The following is a 15,593-nucleotide window of genomic DNA, read 5'->3' on the forward strand; positions in this document are numbered from 1 at the left end:
TTCACTATAAATTTACAATTCACACTTCACTCTGTAACTTACTAGACAGAGGGAAAACTAATTGGTCACTGTTCACAAATTAGAAAAAGATGACCAAAAACAGGAACACGTGTTTTATTACTGCAATAAAACACGTGTTCTATGGCTATCCCGCAACAGGCCAACCCATAATAAAATTTTAAGACAGACAAAGCGTTCCCAGGGTCGAGGGTGTAAGATTACATATCTCAATCAGTTTTACGATCATAATTTGGGGAATTCTTAATCGATCCAGGGTGGAAGTGCCCCCCTCTTCCCTGCGGACGCTCATGAGCATGAGATTGCATTTATCGATGTATAAACGTTTTGAGAGGGCATAGCGCATTAGCACTCATCTTAATTGGTCCAAGGCAATTAATTGCAGGATAACTTGGAATACTTCTGCGAAGAGTGGGGAAACAATCTGTTTTATGATTGATTAGAAAACAACAATGCATGAGAATGCTATATTTGGTTGGTATATTTGAAATACTCAAAGATGAAAATATATGGACCATCATTTTATAAGACACGTGAGAATAGGAAGGAATAAGCGTGAATAGAAACACTTTCATTAATGGTAAACGAATAATTAACAATTATCATTTGTGATATATGTGTCCTATAAGTTGCTGGGTAGAGCGAATAGAACGATCCTATAAATTCTAAACATGAATAAGTGAATTTATGATAGCATAATTAAAAAAAAAATACTTATGAGAGAAAGTATTGCAGGAATAAATATGGTTTGATGGATAATCAAATCATCTTATAAAATTTTTGCACATGTTGTGTATATTTCGCTCCATTTTCCAAGAATTTTATTTTATTTTCCGAGACTCAGTATACATAACATCTGATCATTATCGGAATTATCCACACTTTCGGAATCCTAAATTCATTCAGGTTTTTTTTTTTTTTTTTTTTAGTATGAGCGGTTCTTTTGTCTTATCAATCTCACATATGCTGGTATTTTGTTGTAGATCAACAATGTCTTATAATACACAGAATATTCATTTTTATTCAGGAATAGATATTTTTTACTGTCTGCTGTTTATAAAGACTAGAATAAAAATGTCTCTATACCGTTAAAAAAAACTTTGCAACCTCAACAGATGTTATACTGCACTAGCAAAAGAAAAAAGAATTAGCATTTTCTCTTAATATCTATTTTCAGTTCCAGAAAACGTGTAACAGCTGTTTGTAATAAAGCCATCGGATATAGTAATCTCTAAACTCGTGACAACATTCAATTGGATTAGTTGACAAAATAACCAATCATAGCCATAGCCGTCAGGTGCTGAGTGAGCTAAAAATTTAAGCTCACCTAGTCACGCCTTCTCAGCGGTTTAAAAATAACACAACAGTAAGAATTTGACACGCTGCGCCCTCTTTACATCTTTTCGGATGGCTGAAAGGTGCATGCTTTTTGAAAGCACACCCGGGCTATTAACGCGAATGTGACGCAATGTTTACGCGGCGAAAAGCGCCTTCTTCATGAAGCACTAATACTTTTATTATCCTCGTGAAGAGGACAATGGACAATTAGTACAGTATATTGTGTTCAATTTTCCGAATCGCGCGCGAAGTCTGCAAACAATTGGGTGAGTCTTTAACAGGAATAAATACAATAATATAATAATGGTGATAGTGATATTTTGTGGATGAGCACCCCACACCTAGCACACCCGGAATATTCGCCCCTGATATATATATATGGCGATCAGCTTTTACTCGGTTGTTATACATTTGAAAAAAATAGATTTAATGACTCCAAGACCGAGATAACATATAAAGATTTTAATGATAAATACTACTAGTTTCGGCATATAGCAGCCTTCTTCAGGTATTTATAAAGGAAAGGAATACTAATAAACATTGAATTATTTAAACAAACTGTAAATTACAGGTACAAATTGCCTCACATAATCGATACATAAAAACGTTGTATTTTTCAAGTTGTTCCAACTGGCGTGCCATTGTTTGTTGCAATTGTGCGTGCAAGTTCACGTGAACGTCAATATTGAATAACTGCAGCATGGCTATCTGGGATGTTATAACTTAAATTATTATTTAAGTGGACCGGGTTCAGTAGGATTTCCCTTGATTCTACGATTTTCCTTTCAAACTCATCTTCACAGCGAAAATGGATTATTTGAAAAAAGAACATGACTGGATAACGCAGTTGCATGAGATCTTTTGTATGAGATGTCTCTCTTATGCTCTTCTATGCGTTGTTCAATAGATTTGTTAGTTTGACCAAAGTATGGGATATTGCAATCACACCACAATTTATATACTCCAGGGTACTTAAGGTTGTGATGAGTAGGTTTTGGATGGCTGATTAGAGAGCGGATTTTTGGAAGTGTGGTGAAGAAGGTCCTGATATTATATTTTTTAAGGACTTTAGCTATTTTATTAGAGACTGTGCTAATGTATGGAATGGAGATGCTACCTTTAAAATTAATAGTCTCTGTTGTGCACTGCTTAGGAGGGTTCAGAAGAAATTTCTTAATTGTTTTTTCAGAGTATCCATTTTGTTTAAAAATAAGAGTGAGGTGATTCATTTCTTTTTGTAGTTCATCTTATTCATTTAAGAGAGAACGTGCTCTGTATCCTAAGGTAGATATAATTCCAAGTTTTTGTGGTGAAAAAAAAAAAAAAAAAAAATATATATATATATATATATATATATATATATATATTTCATACGTTATCAGCTAACGCCTTTTTTTTCCCGCATACGGAGTAGGCAAGGACTGTTTAACGGCGAAAGATTTGAATTCAAATCAAGTCGCCGACTACGTTATCAGCTAAAGCCTTTTTTTTCCCGCATACGGAGTAGGCAAGGACTGTTTAACCCTATCTAACTTTTGGAGACTGAGTGGGCAGTTCAATCTCCACTGGCATCCAATCAGAGATAGCTTGCCCAAGGCTATCACTAATTAATCTGTACACAGTGAAGAAGACGGCTAACAAATTCCGTCTTCTCGTGGTCCCTAACTCTAAAATAATATTTTTAATGTCTGAAAATAGTGTTCGACAGCCGATTTTTTTTTTGAGTTTCTGGGAGAAAACACCCGTTTAACATACCAGAGATCAACTAACTCGGGAACCGGTCGAGAAAAGGCTTAGAAAATGTTCCTGTAGTCGGCGACTTGATTTGAATTCAAATCTTTCGCCGTGCGGTCAAATGTCATAATAGAGTGCAAACTCCACTTCTACTGAGCTACACAGCATCTTTACATTTTCTTCCAACCAATCTTCTAAGCTTAGTTGGGACTGAAAAAAGCTCCGTATAATTACATCGAGAATAGCAGCCATTATAGGATAATCGACGCTTGGATCCGCAATCCTAGATCGCCCGAAGGTAGACTTAGGTTCAAGTCTAGTCGCCAAGTGGAGGAACTTTTTCTAAGATTATCTTCGAGCGGTTCCCGTGTTAGGCGATTTCTGGCAAGGGCAAAAGGGTTTTTTCTTACCGAAACTCGAGTTTTTCATCCAGTAAACTCAAGATAATTGACCGTAGAACCCACATTATTTCATCCAGTAACATATCCTGTTTGGGTTAGGTTCCAAGAGCACTTGTTTGCCTGTCTCGTTATCGGTGTGGCCTATAATTAGGGATAGACATTTGTCAACTATCTCTGATTTGCTTCTGGTGGAGTGTGAACTTCCCACACAATCTCCAAAAGCTAAATATGGTTAAAAGACCTCGCTTACCCCCTATAAGGGAATAAAAGTCATTAGCTGATTTTGATTTGATTCTGAGAGAAAAATTGATTAGAAACAAATGTCAAATATTAGCAGAGAGCAATTCGTTATTAAGAAATTTAGGAAACTAACAAACATTTATTATATCATATAATTGACTACTCCCTATAAGGGAATAAAAGGCATTAGCTGATTTTGATTTGATTTTGAAAAAAAAAATGATTAGAATGATAATATGTTAGTTATTAGCAGAGAGCAATTGGTTATTGAAAAATTTAGGAAGCTAATAAACTTTTAGTATATCATTAATTTATGAAAATAAATTAATTCCCATTCACTCATTGTATATGAGTGGCAGTGGCATTTACACCTAAAGCGTTAGGTATCCCCACGAAAGGCCTAAGTTCAATTCTTGTCGCCAACTACAAGAACTTTTTCTTAGCTATTCTTAGACCAATTCTGTAAACTCAAGAAAATCGAGCTTAGATGGTATGTTATTCCAAACAATAAATACGCTTCTTGAAAAGAAATCACCGGACATTCCCATGGGCAAGGCATATCGTGTCATTTAACTAGTTACGTATTTATAGCCGGTATAAGTTGGAGGAATATGATGCTCCCAAGTCAGTGCAACTTTGACCAGGTTAAATGGCTAATAAATGGGTGAGAAGGAAACTGACGGAAAGAGGATTGTGATAGGATGCAATGTTGCAGGCCTATGTGTTTGGAAAATTGTTGTCAAATTGGGCCATCCTAGATCAACAGTCAGCGATACCATACTAAGACGAAAACGCAGGGAGCCAATTGCAAGTGCTACCAGTGGAAGACCCACCACACTCACCTAACGGGACCGCAGGGATCTACGAAGGATAACATATTAAAAAAACCGCCATTCGTCAGCCAACATGCTGAAAGTGGAGTTCCAGACATCCACTCCAACATGAATTGCACAAAAAGATTCTGAACGGACTCTCACAAAATGGGTTAACACTGTAGAGCCAACGTGCAGCATCGTCTTCAGTGGTTTAAAGATCTTGTACAGTGCGACGTGGGAGCTTGAAAATCTGTTTTATAGAGGCGATGGTTAACGCTACCGAGCAGATTGGAGGATTTGAGTATGACAGATTCCCAGTCAACTCCTCCTACCAGAGCTCATAATTCCAACTATAAAATTCTAAGTTGACAGTGGGATGGTATGGTCCTGTTTTGGCCTCGGACCCCTGTTTGCGGTGCGACAACACTGAACTTCGAGAGGTGTTTATGAACATTCTACACAATGCAGTGCTTCCTACTTCCTGATGTTTCTACGGAACCGGAACTGACCATCATCCCTTCAAGACAATGCTCATTGTGTCATAAGGCTCCTGCTGTAACTGCTTGGATTGTGGACATGTACGTCACCACACTTCACTGGCCTCCACAGATCAGGGATCTGTGGAGGCCAGTGAAGATTTTGAACATCTGTGGAGTGAACCAGAGTGTTGGGAAAGGTCATGGGACAGCGGTCGCAAAAGATCCAGGACCTCATTAAATGCTTACAGGAGGAATGGTCCAAAATATCCCATTGATCGCTATCGTACGCTTGTGGAAAATATGTCCCGTAGGATTGCTGCACTAATCACAGCGAAAGAAGGTTCTACATCTTATTAATGTGGGCATCATGACTGTTTGTTCCTCACACTATGGCGTTCGTTGATTTCTTTCCAAGCAGTGTATAGTGTTAGGAATAAGGACCACAAGAAGGAGGCATTTTCAGCTGTTTCTTTACTGAACACCGTTTATAATGAGTGATAGTCTCGGGGAAGCTTCGCTGATAGCTTCCCCGAGACGATCTTTAAACCAGTGGTGACTGAACGGCCCCTTTATTCTGCAAAAAATTAGACAGAGCTAAACGGCTTCGCCTAGTTCCTGTAGAATTATAAAAATCGTTAGAAAATTAATTCCTAGAGAAAAATCAGAAGTACGATTTCACTTGCTGTTTGACACTAAGTGAAAAAAAAAGAGAAAAAGAGAGAAAATGACCTAATGTCGCACTTGCGGTTAAACACATCAAACGTTAATATTATATATTATTGTTTTCGACACTTGGGTGGTGGTTTTATCAGTTGTTTCGATTATTATCTTTCATTTTTTTTTCCAGTTTTCAGATGACAGTTAGTGTTATGATTATGTTTTTTTTTTTTTTCACATCTGGTGGAGTCGCTTTCAGTGATATTTTAATTGTTATATTCAAATATCTTCTTCCTTTTATTTTATTGTTTTTATTTTTTTTTAACTGTGCTTAAGTTATTGTGATCTAAATTTTCGGGAAAAATCTAAACTATGTTTTTAGAGGCTTTAACTGACTGGCCAGCTAAAATCTGATATTGTGCCCAAAAAAAAAAAAAAAAAAGCAAGCTGAAATACTTATCTATTTTTTTTTTTTTTTTTACTGAAATTAAAGCTTTTTCAACATATGCTCTTTTAAAAAAGAAATTGGATCTATCTATAAAAATCAGGAGAAAGAATAATAAAAATAATGTTCAGTCATCTAAATTGCATAAATACAACACTTAGATCATAAGCCATTAATAAATACAATAAAAAGTTCTTTACGAAAAAGGAAAATAGGCAGACACTTTTAGGAATCGAATCAAGAGACACTAGTCGTTAAGAATTTCATTCATCAAAAAATCGTCAAAATCAGGTCGGATTGTTATCATTGTGGTCAATGATATCAACCATTATAAACTTTTCTTTAAATTTTAGCCAATATACTTATATACTTATTAAACTGATAAATATAAAAGAATCAACAAAAAAAAACGGGAAAAAATAGTCAGTTGTCATTCAAACAAAAGTCTTGTCATTCAAACTAGTCAGAACTGATTTTAGTCTTCACAGTCAAGAAATGATTTTTGTATAGAAGTCATTCTACTCATCTGGAAGGCATACGAGTAGAACTTGCATCTTTGTTCTTTTTATAGGCACTTTTCCAGTGGCATATGAAACAGCTGTTGCTATCATTGGTGACTGTTATCTTATCGCCGTGAAGGTCAAAATATTAATTGTAGAATACGCTTTAATATAGTCACTTGATAAAGGTTACTGATCAAAAAGTTAACCCTTCATTTCTAAGTTTTACTTTTGTCTCTCCTATGACATACCTTAAGAATTCTTTCGTATTTTTTCTTTTGTAATACGCTTTCCTATTCTTTTATACTAAGATTTTCGTCAGTTCAGGACATCTTTAGCTGCCCCATGTTTTACTAGAAATTTTCCAGACACACCACTCTGTATAAAGTGACCAGTAACTTGATGAATTATATAGATTCTAGTATGTTTTTCGGAGATTGTTTGAAGATCATTCCGAGATCACGGACATACCTAGATCAGTCAGTGATATAAGCAGCGTCCGATATTTTATTTTGTACCGCGCAATTATCAGAGAAATGATGGAGCTCTGTTATGTCTTTACGTCAGATAAAAATGAGCCGACATCGTCAGATTTTTTTCTGTCATTGCTTTCATGGTAAATGTACAAGGTTCTCTTATTTCTTTTAATGTTTTTTAACTTATTTCTTTGTACTAAGATTTCTGCCACAGCTGCTCGTTTTGAGACTTCATTCAGATGTGGGGATATTATTTTAAGATTAAGCTTCTCACATCTATAGCAAAATTCGTTCTGAAATCATTTTCTTAACTGTAATAGAGTGTGCTGAACTGAGGGTACTTTTGATGTCTTACTTCGCACTGATTTTCAAACTGATTTTATGGATAGATAAAGGCTCAGATAGTACATCTTCCCCCCCCCCCCCAAATAACGATATTCCTATAGAAGAAAGAACCGATTATGATTTCGAATGGTATCATGACATCAGATGAAAGAGCATTGCTGATGCTTCAGCCACTTTCATTTTCGGGTGTCTTTCCAGCCATTTTATTCTCTTCAAGCGTTTTTCAGTTATATCGAGAGACAAGATTTTTCATGCATACCTTTGTTAAAGCAGTACCCAAAATTATGTGATAAGAAAAACTGGCATTTTCACTACTTATGGGATTTTCTTATTGTTAATCGCCTCTGTCTAACTTCTCCAACATCGATCGCGCCTTCTGGAAAGGCATATTTTTCATTTTTTGCTATGTATGTTTCTAAAATGTCGAAAACACATCCATTAGAGTTGTTTTGCCCAAATTCTTCAAGCATCTTCCCTGGCATCTTAAAATAAATCAGATTAATTAGATATGTTTTTAGTATTACAAATATGCGCATACACACCCCTCATTCTCACACATAATCCAAATCAATCTTACAACATATTTGATAGGCATATACAAGCTTCTTTAGTCTCAGCATGCTTGCGTTTATGATTAACATAACCTTCATCTCTCAATCGGACAGCTTTTACTTTGTAGAAAGAAGGATTTTCTCCCTTGCTTTCTTTTACACGTGATTTCCTGATAATCATCGCTGTCAATGTCACTCATAAAGTAAGTTGATCACTTTACTATAAACAAAACATCGGCGACACAATCTCGAAATGAACAGAAATAGTTGTATGACAAAAGCAACAGCTGTTCCTACTGCTATTTGAATTTTTTTAAAGCGGGCACGTACGTGAGTGAATCAGGCCCGTTCGAAACAAATCACTATCTTTAACTTCCATTATTCACGGTATCGGAGTCATGATAAACACCCTTTGAAAACCATTCAATATTCCTATCTAGCTAGTTTCTGAAATGGAGAAAAAAATAAGAATGGCTAAAAAGATATTAGATAATTCTAAATATTAGATTTTAGATAATGCTTATATCATTATCTAAATAGGGCTAAACGGCCTCACCTACTTACTCCCTATACGGGAATTAAAAGGCAGTAGCTGATTTTTTTTTTTTTTGATCATTATCTAAAATACATAAATCTGCTATTAATTTTAAGCAACAATCCATACTAAAGTTGTAGTGCTTTGGTTTAATTGTTTTCATTTTTAAATTAACTATTCTCTGGTTGCTGCGCTGATTGTCATAACAATTCATTTCACAAGAATCTAAAAAGTTTTATTGTTAAATTCAGATTAACATAATTTTTTCCAACATCTTTGGAGAGCTAATTTAGATTTTCCAGTTGATTGAAATGCCACTCACAAACTAGCGCCCCAACAAATGAATGCATCAACATCTCAAAACAGTGCAATAATACAAATTATTTTAGGATGGAATTAGTGCTAACAACTTGTGGGAACTTCACAAAGGTCGTTTGGCATGGCTCTTCTTGATCACATCAGAATTTCTGTAGAATATCTGGAAAATAGGGTAGGATTTAGCTTTGTTAGTATAATCGGTCCAGGTACATATGGCTGTGTTGTTCATATGCTGGACCGACTTCGAGAAAGAGAAAGAGACGTAGCTGTAAAAATTGTGAAGTACAATCGATTGTCAGAGATCAATATATGGCCTCTTCTAAAACATCGTTCTGTTTTGCCTCTTTTCAATGTTTTTAGATTAAAAGAAAAAACAACTGTATTCGTTATGCCAAAATGTGAAACTTCACTTCATTATTATTTGAGCAACAATGAAAACAGAAATGATTGGGCTAACTTTATGAGAGTAAAACGATTTCTTGCGCAAACCTTAGAAGGCTTACAATACCTTCATGAAAATCATACTTGTCATTTAGATTTGAGATTAAATAATATTCTCCTTAATCATAACATGACAGTGGCACTCATATCAGATTTTACTACACTTCGTAATTTCCAAATTCCAGTACGGGTATTTGACATAGGACTACCAAACCTTTATCGTCCCCCAGAAACGTTTACTTGGTGCAATAAGCCGAATGATATTATCAGTGGACCAGCAATCGATCTATGGTCTTACGGTATCTCATGCCTCGAAGCTTTCACAGATGTATCTCTTAAAAACAGGATGAGTTGGATCAATAGTTGGGAAGAGGACGCAAAACCTTTTTTCGATAATATTCGTAATCCAGAGCATTTAGCAAAACTACTGAAACATGGTTTTAATTTAGGGACCTGGTCTCCAGAAATTGTTGAGAGTATTTCAGATTTTCTTCAAAATTTTCTTCGAGAGGATCCTCACCAACGGGTTAATGCAAAAGATGCACTAAACCACAAGTTTCTAGAAGAAACAGACTCTGATGATGAAAATTTAAAAGAGAATTGAGTAGTTGTAGTTTAAATGCATAATAAAGGTTTCTGATTTGAATACATTAATATATAAAGTATAGCCGATAAATATGTACCTTGTGTAATATAATGTTTATGTAATGCAGATACTTTAATAAAGCAACGGCGTGTAGTGTTGTTTTTTCTCATTATGCGATGTTTTCGTAGATATCTGATATTCAAATATTAATTTAAAAAAAAAAAACAAGAGCAGTTTCAATTTATTATCTAATAAGGAATTAAAGTTCGTGTAATCCAGTGAAAGTGGAGTTTGCATTCCAGGGCGCTTGGCCGCATGAAGGAAGACTTGGGTTCAATCTCGTCGATGATCAGAGGAGCATTTTCGAAGATTTTTTACGTGCTAGTTGATCTCTAGCACTGACAAGTGGGTTTTTTTATTCCATAAACTCAAGAAAATCGACCTTCGAACCCACACTATTTTAAGACAATAAAAAATATTGCGTTAGGGTTAGGGATCAGAAGATGGTGGCACTTGTTAGTCGTCATCTTCAATCTACACACCGATTAAATTAATGAAAGCCTTGGACCAGTTATCTCTGATTGGCTATGAGTGAAGAATGAACTCTCCACTCAGTCTCCAAAAGTAACGGTCTCAACTACTCCCTATATGGGAATAAAGCCGTTATTTGATTTTGATTTTTGATCTAATAAGGATATGCAAAACCTGTAGAGCCCTGCGAATGTGGGGGTTTGTTTTCGTAGATCTAGACTCCACAAGAACGATTGATTCTAGAGTACAACAACAGACACTTTGTATAGGATTTTTGACAGTGGGTTATTAAGTTACTCGATCTTTGGAACAAGCAAGTAGGGTTTTATCTCTCAGAAGTTTGAGTTTATAACCTCGTTAATCAAGAAAATCGACCAAATAATTCACACTATTTCAATCAATAATATGTAGTTTTAGTGTTATCGATCATAACATTATTATGATTGATAGCCTTGTGCCAGTTTTCACTGACCCCTATCGGTTCAGGTTGGACTCATGATCTTCAACAATTTTTTAGGTCTAAAACGGCCTTGCCTTCTCTCTTCGGGGAATAAATATATTAGCAGATTTTCATGAAAATGTATACCAAGGTTTATTACTTCATTATCATTTGAATATTTGAAATGTTTATAGTTCACTTTTTTAATATCTTCTATTTTTCTAAATGCCTCTGTATAACCACTTGTTTAACACCTCTCTCTCTCTCTCTCTCTCTCTCTGAGTTGATGTAATGATAACTTCTTAAAGTGGACAAAATTCATTATGACTGCGCAGTCACAGACGCCGACAAAGCAGAAGCCATAGCAAGAAACCTAGAAAAACAATGCAGTCCTGCATGCGAGAACCTAAACATCAGTCACATATACACGATTCATTGTAAAGTCAGGCTCACAATAAATCGTCCTGACGACAACCCAAGCCCTATTACGTCTACCTCACCACTGAAATAATCGGCATCATCAACCACCTAAAGAAAAAAAAAGCCCCAGGACCCGACGGCATCACGAATAAAGTCATCAAGGCACTGCCATGCAAAGCAAAATCATAGTACATCTGGCAAACATCATAAACTCCATCCTTAAATGGCAGCACGTTCCCCAATCATGGAAAATAGCCAAGATCAACCCAATTCACAAGCCGTGAAAAGACCTACACCTACTACAAATTACCATCCCATGAGCTTGCTATCCAACCTAAAAAAAAGCAGAGAAAATCATTCTCATCAGACTCCTAGACCATGTAAACAAACTACAAATCATTCCGAAAGAACAATTCGGCTTCCGTGAAAACCACAGCACAACCCAACTGATCGAGAGGCTGGCAGACTACATCACCACAGGTTTCAATTGGAATCAGCACACCGGAGCCGCCTTCCTGGACATCTCAAAAGCCTTTGACAAGATCTGGCACCAGGGCCTGCTTTACAAACTTATATCACGCATCCAAGCCATCATACCTCACAAACAGGAAGATGCAAGATGTAAAGTAAGCAGGCTCAACCCAAAGAAAAATCTTGACCGGAGTTCCTCAAGGATCACTGCTGGCCCCGATTCTGTTCAACATCTACATGGTAGATATCTCTCGAAATCCTGTCATGTCCACCATCGCCCTCTACGCAGACGACATGGCAATACTAGCCAGATCCCGCCAACCGCATCTCAGAACCAAAAAACTACAAGACCCCATCCAGACTCTAGAAAAATGGTTTGCAGACTGGTGACTACAAGTAAACCCCCAGAAAACCACAACGATTCTGTTCACCAGAAGACGAGCATCCCTCAAAGGAGACGTCACCCTGTTCAACTGAAAAATTCCCTGGAAAACCGAAACGAAATACCTCGGAATACTCCTCGACAAAAGATTATGCTTCAACAGCCACATCAAGGGCACATGAACCAAAACATCCAAAGTTATCACCCAGCTGTACCCCTTGATCAACAGACACAGTAAACTAAACACAAGAAAAAATTCTACTCTACAAGACAGTCATCCGTCTCACAATTACACATGCCTCCCAGCCTGAAGTCATACCTGAAGACAAATATCCTCAAGCTACTAAGACTACACAACAAGTGCCTACGAATGATCTTGGACACCCCGTGGTTCGTGAGGAACGCCCAGATCCACCAAAATACTTCACGTAGGCGTCCACGTATCCAAACCAATTAATACAGCAAGCCGGAAACTACGACGGTAATGACCACTGGAAACATAAAAGACCAAAAGCTATCCTAACACCCATCGACGACACATAACCTACACAAAACATAGCGCCTCCGTAGCGCAATGGGAAGAACGACGGTACGTTGCGCCATTCGATTGGAAAAGGCCTATGTTCGATTCTCGTCATGACAGGAGAAATCTTTATATGGACTTTTTCAATTGAAGATGAGTTAGCCGATCTCATACGGGGGTAACGGGATTTTTCTCCCGGAAACTCGGGTTTTTCATCCCGCATACAGACAAATAGGCCCTTCAGAACACACGCAATTTACTGACAAAAAATACTAGCTGTGGTGGTGGTAGTAGGCAGAAGATGGCGCTCATGTTGACGATTGGTAGTAGAGTATCGGTGGAGACCAGGGCTTGGAATTTTTCCCAAGATCTAGGGAATTTAGCCGCTACCTAGGGATCTAGGGATTTATAATAAAAAAAACTCCCAAAATCTTGGGAAATTTGAACAAAAGTTTGAATTTTAATATTTTTGTCATATTTTACTATTACATTCACGAATTTGTTTTTTGATAAATATGATAAATAAACCGTTTTTGCTCTGTTTTGGTTTTATTTTCCCTTTCTTATCACATAGGTTTTACATCGTTACATACATATACCGCAACCCCTTGCAGCGTTATCGTAGAGAGCCTTGTGCTTGTACATTGTTTGACAAATTGTTTAAATTATCAATATTTTTACTTATTTTCATATTTATGGTACTTCCAATTTAATCATATGGAGCCATCAAAGAAAAAGCAGAAGTGGTATTCTCAAGCATTTAAAGAAGATTGGTTAAAATATTCTGAATTAAAAGATTGGCTGCAGCAAGTCGTAAACAGCAAAGATACCAGTTACTGTAAGTGTTGTAATATTACATTTAAAAACGCAAAGAAATCTGCGCTAATAAAGCATAAAGATTCAGCCAAACAAAAGTAATTATCAGTCTGCTAAGTCGACAGCTGTTATAACTCAATTTCTTAATAAGATTGCGTGAACAAATGATAAACAATTAGCTAGGAGTGAGTTAATAATTGCTAGCCTCTTTTCTGAGCATAACGTCCCATTTTCTCATGTTGATCATTTTGTAACGATGTGTAAACGCGTATTTCCAGATAGCCAAATTGCTGGAAAGTTGGCAATGAAGACAACTAAACTTTCTTATGTTATTCAGGATGGGGAATATCATTCCATGAAAAGTCTCAACACACCGAAATATGCAGGAATCAAAAATTTTCAATTATAATAGATGAGAGTACAGATATCTCCGTCACTCAAATCTTGGCTGTTGTTGTACGGTATTTTGATACAGATAAAAAAGATGTAGCTGATGTATTACTAGCCATAGTATGTGTAGAGAACGGAAGTGCTTTACAGTGCTGTCAAAACTCTTGCTGGATCATGGCATTCCCCTTAGCAATATGATTGGGTTTGATAGTGATAACTGCTCCTCCATGATGGGCATTAACAGTGGATTTCACAAACTGTTGAAAGATGACGTCCCATCTGTTTTTGTGATGGGTTGCGTTTGTCATTCATTTGCTCTACGTGCTAGTCATGCAGTCAGTGTTTTACCCTCTTACTTAGAAGTGTTTCTAAAGGATTTAACCTCCTACTTCTCCCGCAGTGCTAAGCTGCAAAGAGATTTTGTACTCATTCAAGAAGCTGCTGATATAGCTCAAATAAAATTTCCAAACTTGCTCAAACCAGTGGCTGTCGAGGGAAAAAGCGGTATCAACTATTTTAGAACAGTATGATGCATTAGTTCTATACTTTCAAAATGAATCAAGGACAGATAAAATTGACAATGCCAAAAAAATTTATGATGCACTTACTGACCTTGGAACCAGACCAATGCTTTTTTTCCTTCAGTATATTCTTGAAAAAGTAAATACATTTTATATAGATTTTCAATCAGAGCATTTCAGGTTACACCAACTATTCCTAAATGTATCAACAGAATATCTCAATTTACTTAGTTGCTTCATTAAAGATGAGATTTTAAGAACAGCCAAATTATCAGAAATCGATCCAAGAAACCAAAACAACTATAAAAATGTCAATGATATTTACTTCGGTGGTAGAGCAATGGCGCACTTAATTAGAAACCCTTTCGAAGATAACTCTATTTTGTTGAGATTTAAAAATGATTGTTTAAAGGGTCTTGTGGAACTTAGTTCGCAAATAAAGAACAGATTTGTCTTCGAAGAAGACAGCGTTGTTGCAAAATTACGAATCTTGGATCCAAAAGTTGCTAGTGACCCTGGCCAGTCACCATTTACCATTATTCCTCTTGTTGCTGAATTTCCCTCACTTGTGGATGATATTAGGTTAAATCAAATAGATGATGAGTGGAGAAGTTATCGTCTCGTAGCATCAGATCTACCAATTCCTAAAGATATTGGTATTCCTCGATATTGGCATTCATTGACTGACATAAAAGATGACATGAATAATAATAAATATGGTTTACTGCCATATTTCATGACAAATCTTACTATTCTGCCACATTCATCTGCATGCGTGGATCAAATTTTCTCACAAGTGAATTGTATAAAAACAAAATTAGCTAATTCATTAAAAACAGAAACTGTGAGAAACAGAATCCTAGCAAAGTAGTGCTTAGCGAGACAAAATGCAACGTATACTTCTTTGGAGCCACAAAAAACATTAATCAAGGGGTTAGAAAGTCACACAGTTCATAATAGATATAAAAATCAACTTAATACCGCAAAGCAGCAGAGGGAATGTGATCAATTACCAGAAGATATTGGCGAAGGAGAAGAGGAGGAAATGTCAATTAAAGTAAGTTAAGCATGTATTCTTCGTATAATATAAATATATATATATAAAAAAAAAATTTGAAATATATATATATATATATATATATATTTAAATGGAAGTACACTTTGTTACAGGGAAAGAGAAACAAAGATGTAATAAAAAAAAAGAGAAATTTTTAAGTCATT

The 15,593-nt window shown here is 36.2% G+C and overlaps 2 protein-coding genes across 2 annotated transcripts in view; one reads left to right on the top strand and one right to left on the bottom strand.

Moving 5' to 3' along the window:
- Positions 1-15,593, bottom strand: part of LOC150094443 (dynein light chain Tctex-type 5-like) — a 145,912-nt gene that overhangs the window by 128,686 nt on the left and 1,633 nt on the right. The gene's annotated exons all lie outside the window — the stretch shown is intronic.
- Positions 8,974-9,897, top strand: LOC150094445 (cyclin-dependent-like kinase 5). The gene has a single exon (XM_090412470.1). The coding sequence runs from the start codon at positions 8,974-8,976 to the stop codon at positions 9,895-9,897; it is 924 nt and encodes a 307-aa protein (XP_090268596.1).

The sequence above is a fragment of the Typopeltis vanoorti genome, chromosome 22 (assembly GCF_054136105.1).
Source record: "Typopeltis vanoorti isolate ZY-2024b chromosome 22, IOZ_Tvanoo_1.0, whole genome shotgun sequence".
Taxonomy (NCBI): Eukaryota; Metazoa; Arthropoda; class Arachnida; order Uropygi; family Thelyphonidae; genus Typopeltis; species Typopeltis vanoorti.